The sequence below is a fragment of the Lepidochelys kempii genome, chromosome 11 (assembly GCF_965140265.1).
Source record: "Lepidochelys kempii isolate rLepKem1 chromosome 11, rLepKem1.hap2, whole genome shotgun sequence".
Taxonomy (NCBI): Eukaryota; Metazoa; Chordata; order Testudines; family Cheloniidae; genus Lepidochelys; species Lepidochelys kempii.
Window position 1 is genome coordinate 17,141,732 of NC_133266.1, and position 18,679 is coordinate 17,160,410.

Sequence of the window (18,679 nt, forward strand, 5' to 3'; positions counted from 1 at the left end):
ATATACATGTGTGGAACACCTGGTGATTTCCATAAGAGTTTCATTCATGCTCTTACATAGGCCAAATTCCGTACTCTCATGTACCTTTCTTTGATCTCAGTGGCAACTGTATACACACAAAGGGCAGAATTTGGACCATCTTTAAGCAGCTTCTCAATCTCAACCTAAAGTTACCTTCATTTAATTTCATCCCAGCTCATGGTCAGATTTTTGCTGCTAGGCACTTCTAATGGGAAGGGGAACAAAGAATAATAGGGAAGATAAAAATAAATTCATATTAAGGGAAATGCCACATCAAAAGAAAATCTGAAGCCTTCCTGATTTTTCCAAAATAACAAGGAAGAATGGGAAACAGGTCACTCTACATCTGAGTTCTTGACTGTCTTGTCCCAGAAAAGGTAAAAAAAATATTGCTCTGGGTCTATGTAATATATTGCAGCAAACATGGAGAAAGCTAAATAGACTGTTTTCCTTCTCACAGAAAATTATGCTTTGTTTACCATCAAATGGAATATTATGGAATTATGTATCCACAATTTTTGCCCCCCAAGAGGAATAATGAACCCATATGTGATCCCATTTATCATCCTGAGGAGGCACCTCAAAAAGTAACTTATTCCTCAGATAAACTTCTCTCTCCACATCTGCACATAATGCGCAGCTAAAGTTTGGTGGTGTACACTTTCAATTTCAATGCCACCAGATGATAGATAGATTTTCTTCTAATATATTATGTCTATCAGTTGTCACTTCTTGCTTGCTAACATTTTCTTAAGAAGATTAATATTATGTAAATGTACTGAACTTAAATTTAGCAGATTCTAGAGGCAAAGGTTTCTTCCTACCTGGAGAAGGAGGTCAGAAGCTGGTTTGACCCTTTGTTGGAAAAGCATACTTAGCATTCGATTCTGTTGTTCCAAATCAAAAACTCTTGTTTTCAGCTTTACACATTCTTCCCTCAGATCCTACAGCACAGGAGAAAATAGGAGGATTGAGGAAAAATGCAATGAAACTCTTGAAAATGCTTTATGGAATAGGAGGCTTCAGAAGAGAAAAATGAGCAAAATTTTCAAAATAGCACAAATAAATCAGAAAAAAAGATACTATGCCATTTCCCTGATTATTTGCTCATCAAAAGATAATATTTAAAATGCATGAAATCAGAAATATTAATTACGGTACATATACTTTTGGAGTGCGATGTCAGTTAAGCCTTAGCAGCAGTGTGATTCAGTGTATCGATATGGTCATAAAATCAATCAGAAAACATAAGAATAATTATGTTTTCATAGAGCTGGACTGTGTCTTTAAGCACAGCCCTAAAATACAAAGTGCTTAATACATGCAGTGCTTTGTAAGCTACACCATTATAGAAGTAGACCAAGGAGGCATTATACCTTGGAGATGCTCCTCCAAAATCCCCTCCCTTCCCTGTTTCTGCTTGCTCTGGAGTAGTACCAAGAGCAAAGTATACCACCACGCATACTGGCTCAGCTGTGCTGACTGTTGCATCAGGAAGGGGGGGAAGCTTGGCTCTTCACTTTCCATTCCTCTTCCTGTCCACAAGCTCTGGACTAGCTACTCTAGGGGTATGTCTACAATACAGAATAAGGTCGAATTTATAGAAGTCAGTTTTTTAGAAATCGGTTTTATATATTCGAGTGTGTGTGTCCCCACAGAAAATGCTCGAAGTGCATTAAGTGCATTAACTCGGCGGAGTGCTTCCACAGTACCGAGGCTAGTGTCGACTTCCGGAGCGTTGCACTGTGGGTAGCTATCCCACAGTTCCCGCAGTCTCCGCTGCCCATTGGAATTCTGGGTTGAGATCCCAATGCCTGATGGGGCTAAAACATTGTCGTGGGTGGTTCTGGGTACATATCGTCAGGCCCCCCTTCCCTCCCTCCCTCCGTGAAAGCAAGGGCAGACAATCGTTTCGCGCCTTTTTTCCTGAGTTACCTGTGCAGACGCCATACCACAGCAAGCATGGAGCCCGCTCAGGTAACCGTCACCGTATGTCTCCTGGGTGCTGGCAGACGCGGTACGGCATTGCTACACAGTAGCAGCAACCCATTGCCTTCTGGCAGCAGACGGTGCAGTACGACTGGTAGCCGTTCTCGTCGTGTCCGAGGTGCTCCTGGCCATGTCGGCTGGGAGCGCCTGGGCAGACATGGGTGCAGGGACTAAATTTGGAGTGACTTGACCAGGTCATTCTCTTTAGTCCTGCAGTCAGTCCTATTGAACTGTCTTATGGTGAGCAGGCAGGCGATTCGGATTGCTAGCAGTCATATTGTACCATCTTCTGCCGGGCAGGCAAGAGATGTGGATGGCATGCAGTCCTTCTGCACCATCTGTTGCCAGCCAAAGATGTAAAAGATAGATGGAGTGGATCAAAACAAGAAATAGACCAGATTTGTTTTGTACTCATTTGCTTCCCCCCTCCCCTGTCTAGGGGACTCATTCCTCTGGGTCACACTGCAGTCACTCACAGAGAAGGTGCAGCGAGGTAAATCTAGCCATATATCAATCAGAGGCCAGGCTAACCTCCTTGTTCCAATAAGAACAATAATTTAGGTGCACCATTTCTTATTGGAACCCTCCATGAAGTCCTGCCTGAAATACTCCTTGATGTAAAGCCACCCCCTTTGTTGATTTTAGCTCCCTGAAGCCAACCCTGTAAGCCGTGTCGTCAGTTGCCCCTCCCTCCATCAGAGCAATGGCAGACAATCGTTCCGCGCCTTTTTTCTGTGTGGATGCCATACCAAGGCAAGCATGGAGGCCGCTCAGCTCACGTTAGCAATTAGGAGCACATTAAACACCACACGAGTTATCCAGCAGTATATGCAGCACCAGAACCTGCCAGAGCGATACCGGGCGAGGAGGCGACGTCAGTGCGGTCCCGTGAGTGATCAGGACATGGACACAGATTTCTCTGAAAGCATGGGCCCTGCCAATGCATGCATCATGGTGCTAATGGGGCAGGTTCATACTGTGGAACACCAATTCTGGGCTCGGGAAACAAGCACAGACTGGTGGGACCGCATAGTGTTGCAGGTCTGGGACGATTCCCAGTGGCTGCGAAACTTTCGCATGCGTAAGGGCACTTTCATGGAACTTTGTGACTTGCTTTCCCCTGCCCTGAGGCGCATGAATACCAAGATGAGAGCAGCCCTCACAGTTGAGAAACGAGTGGCGATAGCCCTGTGGAAGCTTGCAACGCTGGACAGCTACCGGTCAGTTGGGAATCAATTTGGAGTGGGCAAATCTACTGTGGGGGCTGCTGTGATGCAAGTAGCCCACGCAATCAAAGATCTGCTGATATCAAGGGTAGTGACCCTGGGAAATGTGCAGGTCATAGTGGATGGCTTTGCTGCAATGGGATTCCCTAACTGTGGTGGGGCCATAGACGGAACCCATATCCCTATCTTGGCACCGGAGCACCATGCCGCCGAGTACATAAACCTCAAGGGGTACTTTTCAATAGTGCTGCAAGCTCTGGTGGATCACAAGGGACGTTTCACCAACATCAGTGTGGGATGGCCGGGAAAGGTACATGACGCTCGCATCTTCAGGAACTCTGGTCTGTTTCAAAAGCTGCAGGAAGGGACTTTATTCCCAGACAGGAAAGTAACTGTTGGGGATGTTGAAATGCCTATAGTTATCCTTGGGGACCCAGCCTACCCCTTAATGCCATGGCTCATGAAGCCGTACACAAGCAGCCTGGACAGTAGTCAGGAGCTGTTCAACTACAGGCTGAGCAAGTGCAGAATGGTGGTAGAATGTGCATTTGGACGTTTAAAGGCGCGCTGGCGCAGTTTACTGACTCACTTAGACCTCAGCGAAACCAATATTTCCACTGTTATTACTGCTTGCTGTGTGCTCCACAATATCTGTGAGAGTAAGGGGGAGACGTTTATGGCGGGGTGGGAGGTTGAGGCAAACCGCCTGGCTGCTGGTTACGCGCAGCCAGACACCAGGGCGGTTAGAAGAGCCCAGGAGGGCGCGGTACGCATCAGAGAAGCTTTGAAAACCAGTTTCATGACTGGTCAGGCTACGTTGTGAAAGTTCTGTTTGTTTCTCCTTGATGAAACCCCCCCGCCCCTTGGTTCACTCTACTTCCCTGTAAGCTAACCACCCTCCCCTCCTCCCTTCGATCACCGCTTGCAGAGGCAATAAAGTCATTGTTGCTTCACATTTATGCATTCTTTATTCACTCATCACACAAATAGGGGGATGACTACCAAGGTAGACCAGGAGGGGTGGTGGAGGGGGGAAGGAAAATGCCATACAGCACTTTAAAAGTTTACAACTTTAAAATTTATTGAATGCCAGCCTTCTTTTTTGGGGGCAATCCTCTGTGGTGGAGTGGCTGGTTGGCCGGTGGCCCCCCCACCGCGTTCTTGGGCGTCTGGGTGTGGAGGCTATGGAACTTGGGGAGGAGGGCGGTTGGTTACACAGGGGCTGTAGTGGCAGTCTGTGCTCCAGCTGCCTTTGCTGCAGCTCAACCATACACTGGAGCATACTGGTTTGGTCCTCCAGCAGCCTCAGCATTGAATCCTGCCTCCTCTCATCACGCTGCCGCCACATTTGAGCTTCAGCCCTCTCTTCAGCCCGCCACTTACTCTCTTCAGCCCGCCACCTCTCCTCCCGGTTATTTTGTGCTTTCCTGCACTCTGACATTATTTGCCTCCACGCATTCGTCTGTGCTCTGTCAGTGTGGGAGGACAGCATTAGCTCGGAGAACATTTCATCTCGAGTGCGTTTTTTTTTCTTTCTAAGCTTCACTAGCCTCTGGGAAGGAGAAGATCCTGTGATCATTGAAACACATACAGCTGGCGGAGTAAAAAAAGGGACAGTGGTATTTAAAAAGACACATTTTATAAAACAGTGGCTACACTCTTTCAGGGTAAACCTTGCTGTTAACATTACATACATAGCACATGTGCTTTCGTTACAAGGTCGCATTTTGCCTCCCCCCACCGCGTGGCTACCCCCCTCAACCCTCAACCCTCCCCCCTCCCTGTGGCTAACAGCGGGGAACATTTCTGTTTAGCCACAGGCAAACAGCCCAGCAGGAATGGGCTCCTCTGAGTGTCCCCTGAAGAAAAGCACTCTGTTTCAACCAGGTGACCATGAATTATATCTCATTCTCCTGAGGATGACACAGAGAGATAAAGAACGGATGTTGTTTGAACGCCAGCAAACATACACTGCAATGCTTTGTTGTACAATGATTCCCGAGTACGTGTTACTGGCCTGGAGTGGTAAAGTGTCCTACCATGAAGGACGCAAGAAGGCTGCCCTCCCCAGAAACCTTTTGCAAAGGCTTTGGGAGTACACCCAGGAGAGCCGCGAATGCCAGGGCAAAGTAATCCTTTCACATGCTTGCTTTTAAACCACGTATAGTATTTTAAAAGGTACACTCACCGGAGGTCCCTTCTCCGCCTGCTGGATCCAGGAGGCAGCCTTGGGTGGGTTCGGGGGGTACTGGCTCCAGGTCCAGGGTGAGAAACAGTTCCTGGCTGTCGGGAAAACCGGTTTCTCCGCTTGCTTGTTGTGAGCCACCTACAACCTCATCATCATCTTCTTCGTCCCCAAAACCTGCTTCCGTATTGCCTCCATCTCCATTGAAGGAGTCAAACAACACGGCTGGGGTAGTGGTGGCTGAACCCCCTAAAATGGCATGCAGCTCATCATAGAAGCGGCATGTTTGGGGCTCTGACCCGGAGTGGCCATTCGCCTCTCTGGTTTTCTCGTAGGCTTGCCTCAGCTCCTTCAGTTTCACACGGCACTGCTTTGGGTCCCTGTTATGGCCTCTGTCCTTCATGCCCTGGGAGATTTTGACAAAGGTTTTGGCATTTCGAAAACTGGAACGGAGTTCTGATAGCATGGATTCCTCTCCCCATACAACGATCAGATCCCGTACCTCCCGTTCGGTCCATGCTGGAGCTCTTTTGCGATTCTGGGACTCCATCATGATCACCTCTGCTGATGAGCTCTGCATGGTCACCTGCAGCTTGCCACGCTGGCCAAACAGGAAATGAGATTCAAAAGTTCTCGGTTCTTTTCCCGTCTACCTGGCCAGTGCATCTGAGTTGAGAGTGCTGTCCAGAGCGGTCACAATGGAGCACTCTGGGATAGCTCCTGGAGGCCAATACCGTCAAATTGTGTCCACAGTACCCCAAATTCGAGCCGGCAAGGCCGATTTAAGCGCTAATCCACTTGTCAGGGGTGGAGTAAGGAAATCGATTTTAAGAGCCCTTTAAGTCAAAATAAAGGGCTTCATCGTGTGGATGGGTGCAGGTTTACATCGATTTAATGCTGCTAAATTCGATCTAAAGTCCTAGTGTAGACCAGGGCTTGGGGTGGTTTGGCCACAGACAGAGGTTGATGAGCCTACTACAGCCTTGGCTGAGGAAGCTCATCCCAAGTTTTAAAGGTTTACCTAGTTCAGTTGCCAATAAGGGCTACCACTTGTAACCTTATGACCCTGGATGGGTTGTCTGCAGCTGAGATTGTACTTAGGATCTCTGGTTCTTAAAGCATGAAGCCCTTCTGTCCAGGTCAATTAGCCAAAGGTTGCAGGTTCATTAACCTTTACCTTTCGCCCAGTCTCCTGTAGAAGGGGACAGAGTGCCAATTTGTGTGGGCTACACCCATTCCCAAGGGCTCGCACAGGGTTGTAAAAATGATTCTCATTCCCCTTTATCCCCTTAGGCGGCCACAAAGTCCAAATCACAGTTCAGAACAGAGTGAACAGAGGTCTGATAAACTGAAGCCGAGTATGGTTTTTTTTTTTTTAATATACCCAGCATGATTCCATACCATACACTATTTCAGCTGTCAAATTTGATGATGCAGTTTTGTAACTGAAGGGACCTATGATAACTTTTTAAAGAGAAGCTGCTGTGTAATTTAGCCCAATAATTTTATCTACTTTACAATTGTTATAGTCTAATGGGAATTGTTATAGTCTTAAGATTTTTAGAAAATGTCTATCACCTCAGCATCTAAGACCCCAGCAAAGCACTTCAAGCATTGCTTAAGTTTAAATACATGAGTAGGCCTACCGAAATTAAGCATGTGCTTAAGTGCTTTGCTGGACTCAGGCCTAAGTGCAGATCCTAAAAGTTTGGGTTTTTTTGCAGTCACCATTCTGCTAGCAAAATATTAATCAAAATAAAGCACTCAACAATACCCAGTGTTTATGTAAGAACTGTTTTATGCCTGCTACCCAGATAGCTAAAGGAACATAACCTAATGAATGCTTTATTCTCAGAGCTACAGTGGCATCTTTGATGCTGGTGGTACACAATCCATGAAATAAACGTTAGCCATCTTGGTGGTTATTCCACCACAATTACAAGGGTCGGGGGAATCAATGCAGGCACATTTATTCCCACAAAAAGCATAACCACTCTTCTCAGTTTTTTTTAAATTTAGAACAGCTGCTACCCACTGGCACTGCCTAACTGGTGGAGAAACTGGCCTCTTGCTCCCAATACGCTTTGTCCATCAATATCATTGTCATAAATATTAAGAGAAGGGTAAACCCCTTTGAAATCCCTCCTGGCTAGGGGAAAACTCCTCTCACCTGTAAAGGGTTAAGAAGCTAAAGGTAACCTCGCTGGCACCTGACCAAAATGACCAATGAGGAGACAAGATACTTTCAAAAGCTGGGAGGAGGGAGAGAAACAAAGGGTCTCTGTCTGTCTTTATGCTGTCTTTGCCGGGGATAGACCAGGAATGGAGTCTTAGAACTTTTAGTAAGTAATCTAGCTAGGTATGTGTTAGATTATGATTTCTTTAAATGGCTGAGAAAGGAATTGTGCTGAATAGAATAACTATTTCTGTCTGTGTATCTTTTTTGTAACTTAAGGTTTTGCCTAGAGGGGTTCTCTATGTTTTGAATCTAATTACCCTGTAAGATATCTACCATCCTGATTTTACAGAGGGGATTTCTTTACTTCTATTTACTCCTATTTCTATTAAAAGTCTTCTTGTAAGAAAACTGAATGCTTTTTCATTGTTCTCTTATCCAAGGGTTTGGGTCTGTAGTCACCTATGCAAATTGGTGAGGCTTTTTATCCAACATTTCCCAGGAAAGGGGGGGTGCAAGTGTTGGGAGGATTGTTCATTGTTCTTAAGATCCAAGGGTCTGGGTCTGTAGTCACTTAGGCAAATTGGTGAGGCTTTTTACTAAACCTTGTCCGGGAAGTGGGGTGCAAGGTTTTGGGAAGTATTTTGGGGGGAAAGACGTGTCCAAACAGCTCTTCCCCAGTAACCAGTATTAGTTTGGTGGTGGTAGCGGCCAATCCAAGGACAAAGGGTGGAATATTTTGTACCTTGGGGAAGTTTTGACCTAAGCTGGTAAAGATAAGCTTAGGAGGTTTTCATGCAGGTCCCCACATCTGTACCCTAGCGTTCAGAGTGGGGGAGGAACCTTGACAATCATTAACAATGTATTGACCTGCAAAGGTGCATGAACCTGATGAAGTAGCAGCTCAGAGTGGGAAATTATAGTCAGAAGTAACCAAAGTGCCTGTCTACATCAGTGCCAGTTCTTATCTAGAGTGTACTGTAGCCAGCACAGAAAATACAAAAGAGGTCACCACACAATGAGAAAATCTTGCCCCAAGACCATTGCAAACATGCTGAAATATCTTTAGTTACAGAGGTATCACTGGATGAATTATGAAGTTATTTCCCCTGGATACATTACCAGGATAGTGCTTATTTTAAGTGGTTCTAAAGCTGTCCAAGTTCTATATGTGGTGCCTTCTGAAATGACGAGGCAATGATATCTATTTGAGGTGTAGTGAAATCCTAAAGCTTTAATTCTCTGAGTGAAAACCCCTGCTAAAAACTCTCATCTATTACCTTATATGGGACAGTGTTTCTCGGCAGGGGAAGCACAACACCAAAGCTCCTCTTTACATGGCTTTCACAAATTATCAAAGAAATTAAAACTGAGACCTAGCTGCTACAATGAAGTTTAAATACTGAGTTCACTGAAGAGGAAAAACGCTTCATGGGAACTGACAATTTAAAACAACATTGCAGACATAGCAATATTGCCTCGCAAACCTTTCCTTTTAAGAGCTAAACACTGGAATTTTATATCCCTCAAACTTCAGACTTTTTGCTCAAGAGCAAGAGTAAAATTCTCGCATGTTACCAACCAAGATGCAGTAAACTGTTCCAACACTAATGCCATTCACAGTAAGGTGAAAAAAAGCACTAACAGGAAATTAACATAAGAATATTTATGTAAAGTAGCAATGCCTGGTTATATTAAATCAAAATAGTAAAATGATCAGTAGGCATGTTGTGTAATAATTAACAAAACCTGAAGTATCTCATTATGCACATTCCTGAATGTAGGACTAATGGGTATTAAAAAAGCCATACCACAAATATCTATCTCAGGACTGTAGTATCTGAGTGTCTCACAATCTAAGGTGTTTATCCTGACAACACCCACTGCACTATTCCTCGATACCAGAACTATTTTTCCCCCAGCTGGGAAATGATGCCTTTCCTTTAAATTCTGGAAATCCACTGCCTTTCCTTTGAATCCATTTCCTCTGTTGTAATGCTCAGTTCCTGTCCACACATTCACCATACACAGCACTGAAGATCACCTGTAGCACCAGATAACAGGTGGCAAGATTTAAAAAATCAGAAAGGGAAAAATTAAATGATCACACGGATCCTAGAGCAGAGAATGTGGGTCAGCACTTTCCTGAAAGGACTCAAGTGTAGCAGGGTGACAAGCAAAGGTCAGATCTATGGATCACTCAGCAATTCCATTATGCACTATAACTCCGATGTTACAATGTTGATCCAGATCTTAAGGAAAACTTAGACCCAAGCACGCAGCTGCACTTTCTCAACTGGGCACTAGGGATCTCTGGAGAGGCGATGGAAACCTCACACTGGCTGCAGAGATATTCCATGCAGTTTATTCCAGCCTTCTGTCTGGAGCCTGCTTCTAGGGTGTTAGCACAACCAATTGAACGGAAACGCTCTCTAGCAGCAGTTCCCCACTGCCTACCTTTTCCCCAGGCCCCTTCCCATGTGTTGCCACAAAGCAAACCCCAGCAGTGGTAGGTTACAAGCAGTGCAGGGGATGTCACCTCCTGTGTGGAGCTTCAAAATACTGCCTCCCTCTTTACCCAGGGGAATTACCCAGGTTTAATTCTGCCACATAGAGTTAAGCCATCCATGGATACATGAAGAATGATGGTTGATGATCTACACAGAAATCAATGGGACTGTGCAACAAACACACAAAACATATTTTGTGGGTTTGTCTCAAAATCATTTGCTGATTATCTGACTTCTCAGATTTTCCAGAGGTAAAACCTGCTGTTTGTAAGTGGGGAGAAAACGCAAACAAATTTTCTGCATAAAAAGATGAAATTTTGCTCTGGGGCTAATTCAGGAAAAATCCCAATTTCACATATTTTCTGCAAGCGCTTGGTAAAAAGCCGGCCATATCAGAGTAATTCAATATGTATTATAACAAATGATATACTCCAAAAGTGTACATTTAAGACTGTAATTCCATCTCAAGGTTTCAATGACATTGATAAATCACTCAAGCTTTGCTCTCTCAGTTTATCTCATCAGAATTCCTCAGTGGAATCACAGTCTTCTCATATACTGGTGGGTATACAGTAATTTATCCCTTACGTTACAGCATGTACTTAATTTGAACAAAAATTAGCCCTTGCTGAGCAATTTCAAATTCACAATAAAACATACCCAATATAGGTTACTGTGCAATATTACTCTTCTTGAATCTTTGAAAGCTCTCAGCTTGTCTTCATGCCTCACTATGCCCCAGAGGTGTGTTATCTCACTGTGGCATGACTTGATGTGTCTTGCTGCTTAGCTGCAGTATGGTAGATTTATCTGTTTACTAGTTATTACCTGGATTTGTATAACTACTACCTTTTGTGATTGACCTGAAGAGTCCAATTTCCTACACTATTGTTTCCCTCTTCTTTCTTATAAATGATCTCAGTATGAACAGAGGTAGGAGTACTGTAACAGTTAACATTCATTAGCATTTAGAAGAGTACCCTCTCCATTTCATGGACATTAAATTAGCTGGTATTACTCAGCAGTTGGTAAGCAGCTGTTAAATCCCATCAATACTCAGCAAATTACTTTATTAAATGTATTGAAATCCATTTTTATTATATCTGTACAAACTCCACAGTTCCTACAAGTTTGGGTGGGTCCATGATTGGGAAAGTATATTGTCATAAAAAAATCTGACTCTCAGTGCAAAAGGATTCAGAGAGCTTCTCTCTGCTTTTGGAAAACAATCACAACATTTCCCGAATTATAGCCTAAAATATGGAGACTGAAACTCTAGCAAATATGTTACCATTATAAGATGTGAATTTGCTTTATGTACTCAAGGACCAGTTCTCTGATTATATGTAGAATAGATATAACAAGAACAGCAACAGTGCAAGCTTCCCCACACTGCCTTGCCTCATGTCTGATCTGCGTGGACCACCACTAGGCTTGAGTGTGCTGTGTCATTTCCAGACCTATGCAGGGTGGAATTGTGGGTACAGAGACAAAGATAGTGTTCTGAAGATGTGGAGGTGAGGAATGGAATATTCATCCCCAAGTGACAGTGGCATCTGTGGAGCCATTTTGTGGCCACAATTACTGAGCATAGGGCTTTAGAAAACATTAATTGCCCCCTCTATATGCTCCCTCCACAGATCTTCACAGTACGTGAATGTGGTGGCTACACTCCAGGATATTCCTGCATTGCCTACCTACAAATCCCTCTCTACACAGCTGTCATATAGCACAGAGGTGTTAAAGAGCAAAGTTCCATAGCATGGGGCTGAAGTGTCCCCCTTACATCATCTTCACTACTCAGCCTTAGAATATCCATTCCTCCGCTGTGTATATGGGAGCCTTCCATTGCCACTCAGGGAGGCAAAGGCTTTCACCTATAACCCTTATATTCTGCTGTCAGCCAACAAGAGTGCCAAGTGTGACGGTGTTTTCTGATGTCCAACAGGAACCGGATTGGGAGACAGAACCAACTAATTTTGGATAGGACACAAAAAAGCCAAGAGATGGAATGGACTGTCAGGCATTATTTACCTTAGCCAGGCCTACCCTAAGTATCAAATGGGATGAGGCTATATATTCCATTACCAATCCTCTGAGGTGTCCAGAAATTATTTTTCATTTCTGTTATTGGTAAAACACTTGTCATATTTTGACATTTTGTGGTTGCGTTAGTGAAATGTGTGCACAGCATTTGAAAAAACGTATCACACATAAAAACATACATTTTCTAATTCAATGGTTTGCATTTATAGCCTTTAAAAATATGCCAAAAATCAGAGAAACAATCTTACCTTTTGAGTAAGTAGAGCTTGAACAACCTGGTTGGCTACCTGTAAGAAATAAATAATAAAATAACTGAGCAGTGTATTATATTGATTTTTTTTGGCAGAGGAGACCCTTTTCTGAGGGATCCCACTATAAGCTATTTCCCCCCTGGAGTAACTCCCCGAACCCACTCCCTAAATCAGATAGTGACATAACGAGCGTACATACAATCTAGGTTCTAACTTTTGACCGGTTCCCAATTTCATACCAAACATATACACCCTAATAACTTTAGTATGACATTACAAATCTTTGTTTTGGTCTTCTAGTCTAATACAATCAAACAGAATACAATGTAAGGGTCAGATCTCTCACTGATGTAAATCACTATAGTTGAACTGACTTCAGTACCGCTACACTGCTGAGGACATGATCCTGAATGTTTTGATGAAGCTTAGTTGTTTCTTGATTCAATGCTGGCAAATGGTACATCTATCATGATAGGCAGGCAACAATAAAGTGCCACAGAAAATTAAAATACCTAGAGTAATCAAAATATGGTTGGTTTCAGAGCAGCAGCCGTGTTAGTCTGTATTCGCAAAAAGAAAAGGAGTACTTGTGGCACCTTAGAGACTAACCAATTTATTTGAGCATAAGCTTTCGTGAGCTACAGCTCATTTAATCAGATCTGATGAAGTGAGCTGTAGCTCACGAAAGCTCATGCTCAAATAAATTGGTTAGTCTCTAAGGTGCCACAAGTCCTCCTTTTCTTTTTGCAAAATATGGTTGGAAGCATTCACACAATAATGTGTAATTGCCTTGAATCAGATTACACACCATTGATTAGAGGAACTGAATACGTGGGAGGGAATTTTTAAATTTATTTTATATAAGTGTCCTCTCCTTAGTTACATTTTTGACATGGGGGAAAAGTAAGTATTTTCTGCTGGTGATACTTTAGAATGTTTTTGACAAATGTTTCATTAAAAAAATGTATTACCATAATCAAATGTCATTTTTGAAACTATACATGAACTGTCACATTTTCAGTGGGTTTGTCCTGATTCCATTCTGTATAAATAACAATCTTAGGCTCAACTCTCTGTGCACAGAGTCTAGTTACGAGTTCGAGTTCATTTTAGCTTTCTAAAAGTTAAACAATACGTGAGGCTGTCATTTGGAAGTACAAATCTGCCTTGCCTCTCTTTACTGTTAGTGAATTTAAAATAAAAATTAAAAAAAACAGAGCGTTCAAGTGAACTAAGTCATGAGCAAAGAGCTGAAGCTAATTCATTTCGGCAAATAATTCAATTCTCTAAAACCCAAAACTTTGATTTGATTCATATTCTCATAAAATTGCCTAGTATCTATTTTTTCCCCCAAACTGGTCCCTAATTTAAGGCAGCCTATGGAACAGTGGTCACATAAAATAGCTCTATACATGATTTAACAGAAGACAGACTAATACTGGAACTGTAATAACCCACAGGAGTAAATATGTTATATTTCTGAAATCCATGTGTTGCCCCACAGGCTTTTAGAATCTACATCTGACAGTGTTCCTTCTGGCATGTACTTTTAACGTCTGTTTGCTCTACCTGAAAATTGAACAAATCACATCTAATACATTATTTCTTTACTTCCTGACATACAGTTACTTTACCAAGGACTAAAGGGTTCTTTGCAATGTGTACAAAGCACTTGCAACAGCATTACCTGTAAAATTATTCTTACAGCTTTATAGACTGTACAAAGAAGTGTAAATGGAATAATCTGCCCATTGAGGTGGAGGGGTGAGGGAAGAACTTGCTGATGCACACTGGACAAATTTTCTAACTTGGGGTTGCATGAAGGTAGGTACTTAAGGGTTTGTCTACACAGGGACACAGGAAAGTTAATCTGAATTATTTATTATTATTTAAAGGTGTGAATTTGAAGTGAAGTGGTTTAGTTAAATTACATGAAAAGCCTGTGTGAACATCTTCATTCAGAATCAAAGTGGCCTTAATTCAGTTTAGTTTCATTCACTTCCAAAGTGATTTAAACTATATCAAATTAAGGCCACTTTAATTTTGAACAACATCTTCCATATAGGCATTTACTGTGGTTTAACTAATCCACTTCAAATTCACACATTTAGTTAATTTGGATTAATTTTCCTGGATGTCCCAGCATAGACAAGCCCTAAATGAATGCTGCTTGATTTTCACAGATGCTAATGACCAAAGCTCCCATTGACCCCAGTAGTTTTAGGTACCCAAGTCTGAAAATTATGTCTCCTGTCCTGAGATTTTCAAATCCAGTCCCTTGACTGGCATGTCCAGAGAAAACTGAGAATTCAGACTGAGCAGGAAGCCTGCAGGATAGTATTTGGAGTAATGGTGGTTCATTTAGGCTTCACACAGAAGGGAATCACCAAATGGAGTCACATCCAGACCCCCTCAGCTTAAAGGTGGTCATAATTATGGGAAATTCATTCCTGTGGTTAACATTCCTGTTCCTGTTTGTGGGAAAGTGAAGTAACTGCTAACTAAGACTACTTTACACCTATACCATGCCACTCACCTGAGGATGTCAAAAGGCTTTCAGACATTAAGCCACACAACACTCCTGTGTGGTAGGCATTGTCTGTGGTGTATTGAAAACTGTGTTAAAATTGCAAGCTGAACACTTTACATTGTAAGAGCGTTCCTGGTTCGTCTTACAGGCTAGAGGGCAAGGACCACACAGATGTTTTTTGGGACCCAGAAAAAAATCTGAAGGTGAGGCCCCTCATCATCCTTCTAAAAAATTATCATGGAGACAAAAGAGTTTAAGAAGAGGAGAAGGATTGAAGGAGGTTAGAGAGAGCCAGGTCTTTGGGGTCGCTGCCTGCCTTGTGCTGCCTGGGGGGCTAGAGAGGGGATGGGGAAGACATTGAGGGCCCAGGTGGTTGGAGTCACTGCCTTCCCTGAGGAGCTAGGGAGGCTCTGCCCCGCATACAGCTGGAAGGCCACTCCTGATCCTGCCTCTCCCTGAGTTCCAGGCACGCTAGTGGTGGGAGAATTTTCCCTGATTCTGCTCCTAACTCCAGGTTCTCAGCCTGGTGGGTCACCTCAGGCCCAGTGCAATGATGCCAGCAGCAGCCACTCTGAAATCTGAGTCACTCCCCACACTATTAATGGGGGGGAGAGGGGGCGGGGCGGGGGGCATTGCCAAACCTGAGTGGTGCTGGATATCCTGAACCAGACTGCAACGCCTCTCACTAAAATTTGGCCTAGATACTTGAGTTCTGTATGTGAAGTATTTTTTTACAGAACTGTATCTTTAACATATGGCTTTGTGTAACATTTAGGATTTTCTAATTAATTAAACAGAAGCTCTGAGAGATATTTTTCTTTCATTTTTTTAAAAAGTAAAATGCATATTGAAGAAGCCTTTATATGTTGGGGGTGCTAATTGGAAATGTATTATAGTAATATTAAGATGCAATCATTTTAAGATTTCATCTATCACTGAAGCAGTCATTTGTACATTTTCCTCTATATCAGTACAGTCAAGCTTGACAGAAATCTTAGCTGGCACAATAACGTGAATAAACATTATACCACTTCTTGCCAATAAACTGACAGTCAAATTCCTGAATAGGAAACTAGGATTAAGCATGTAACCTCAAGCCCATAAGGTACAGGAAGATAATCCTGTTTCTTGCATTATGTTTTCTAGACAGAGAGATAGGTTTACAGTATATTTTTGAATTTTAAATAAATGAGCTCTTTTTCTGGTTTGTGTAGGATTGGGCAGTTCAGTGCTATTTACTTCCAAATATTATTCCAGAGATGTTCATATGTCAACTTCAGATAAAATAATAGAGACGGGCAATTAATTTTAAAAATCTGTGAATATATTAATAGACTTCATAAAGGATTTTGCTTCAGTCATGTTCATATCCCTTGTATGTTTTCTGTCTATGAATATTTGAGTTTGATTGAGTTTTACTGGTGAAAATGATTGGAGAACATGAAATTTTAAGTCAGAGGTACAGTATTCACTCTTGAATAGTGACGGATGGGCATGGAATGAATGAGGAAGAAGGAAGTACAAGGAATGATGGAATGAAGAAGGAGACAAAGAAAGGAGGAGGAAATGGAAGTGAGAGAGGCTGTACTCATAGGTGTCAAACATGAGCTCAAACAGCTATTTGCTCCTCAAAGAAAGGAAATAAGAGGGAACTTTCATACCTTCACCGCTTTAGTTTGTGCATGTTGCGGGGCGGGGTGGAGGGGTGGGAAGTGATGAGATGTTGTTGCCAACCCATCATGGCTAGGCTGGGATGATGCTGGAACTTCTTCCCCAGGTAGGAGCCCCACCCACCATGAAAGTTTTGCTGAGGTGGCATGTATGGCCAAGCACAGAATCCACTTATGGGGTGGCAGGTTTACCCTCTGCTTGGGACAGACCCTGGCCTTCCTGGACAGGGAGCCGCGGTTTGGGAATGAAGGCCCACAGGACAGTGGCAGATTCCCTCAACCCTACAACCATCATTACCCCAACTAGAGGCAGGGTGGCGTCACAGGAGCACAGGGGCCCAGGAATTATGAACTGCCTTGAATCCAGCTCTTGGGTGTGCAAGACATGAAGAGGATGAAATGCACCCTTGGTTCATAGCATTCCCCTTAATCAACAGAGGTCAGAACATGACGTGACCATGCATAATATTGATCATCTCTGGCTGATGCTGTGACCTTGTATGGCTTCCTCTGCAGTCTGACAGGGATGGGACACCCCCTTTTGTGTGGGGTCCAAAGATCATGATTCATGATTGATTTGATTGCTGGTCGGAAATTAAAAATAATTATTGTAATGGACCCTGAAACTCTCTTTTAGAGGGCTGATCTACTGCAACTCGGGGACTGATCAGAGCCTGCTGTTCTGAGGGACAACTGAGTCCCTTCCCCTCAGCCAACCAGGTCATTTTGGTGGCAGAAGTGAACATGTGAGACATCCTGGAAGGAAAGAGAATGAGGCAGCTGGTCTCTGGTCCTGAAGATTGCATAGGAAACTCCTAAAATCTGGATCAAACAAGAAAAGGACCAGGGAAGGAGCTCCTGCCTGGGAGAAGTGGAGCTTGTACCTTGGGCCTAGAGTCTTAAAGAACAAAAGTTTTCTAACCAAAAAATGGACAATTTTTCATAATTTTTTAAAATGTTTTTATTTTTTGACCAGCTCTGCTGAGAATCCCTGGTTAGGAATAACTTTGTATCAGGGTATGCTTGCTCCAGAGGGATCCATGCGATTCAAGGCAATTGGAGCCACAGGGTCCCAAGGGCATTAATGGATTATTTCTTAATTGTGTTTATGTCAGATCATTAATTCTGTTTATTGTTTCTTTACTGAATTCACTGAGATTATCTCAGCAGAGTGGAAGTAAAGGTCCCTGTTTATTTTGTGAACCCTTCCTGTGAGTGACATTCCTGTGTGAGCCCACTCAGTGTTAGATGCCCATGTGGCTGTCATAGTTGGAACTCACAGTGCTTGTCTCCGGGTTTGTGGTGAGGTTGTCATGGCTGCTGAAACCAATTTATGTGCATCATTGCTCACATAGGTCCAGGCCTATTTCGGCTGAGATAGGGCAGGTTACAATATCACTAGGAAGAGAGAGGTCAAGGCATTGGAGGTGGGGAAAGAGATGAGAAATATAGTGGGTAACAGGTGAGGCAAAGAAGAAGAGAGGTGATTAGAAATAACAGAGGTATAAGAAAAAAAGAAGGGAACACAGAAAAAATGAGAGGCAAGACACAAGACAATGTACCTTACTGGAAACAGCAGCCCTTGTCACTTACAGACAAGAAACATTGCCTCCAGGAGAGCATTCACAGAATGGGAAGGAACAGATATGCCAGCGGAAGACCTGAATCACCTGACTGAAGCACTGAGAAAATAAAATCTGGAGCACAGTTTTAAAATGACTATTATTTGTATTGCAGTAGCACGTAGGAGCCACAGTCATGGACTAGGACCCCTTTGTGCTAGGCACTGTACAAATACACACCAAAAAGAGGGTTCCTTCCCCCAAATGCTTACAGTCTAAATATGTGGACCCCTTTTATTTTCTCAATGGTGGGTAACTGTCTCACTTAACCCAGTGCTGAAATGACTTCTATGGCCACATCATATCCAAGACAAGCAGATAATAAAAAACAAATAACTTCACAATTTCCTATTAAACGTAATTAATTCTTATATTCTATCCTAACTAGGTTCTTACACCACCATAGTATCTGAGCACCTTCCACCAGTGCGTTAAGTGACGTGACTAGTATCT

General features: G+C 43.1%; 1 protein-coding gene across 22 annotated transcripts in view; it reads right to left on the minus strand.

The window, feature by feature from the left end:
• The window catches only part of NCKAP5 (NCK associated protein 5), a 624,519-nt gene that overhangs the window by 122,109 nt on the left and 483,731 nt on the right, over window positions 1–18,679 (minus strand). For 21 of the 22 annotated variants that reach the window (XR_012154214.1, XM_073305277.1, XM_073305278.1 and 18 more), the window contains 2 exons: window positions 12,402–12,440; window positions 846–965 (listed from right to left, as the gene is read on the minus strand). Coding sequence is in view for 21 of the 22 variants with exons in the window: in XM_073305277.1 (XP_073161378.1) it covers window positions 846–965; window positions 12,402–12,440 (159 nt within the window). In the remaining variant the exon portion in view is untranslated. The remainder of the gene's footprint in view (window positions 1–845; window positions 966–12,401; window positions 12,441–18,679) is intronic. The other variant, XM_073305285.1, reaches the window with a different exon arrangement.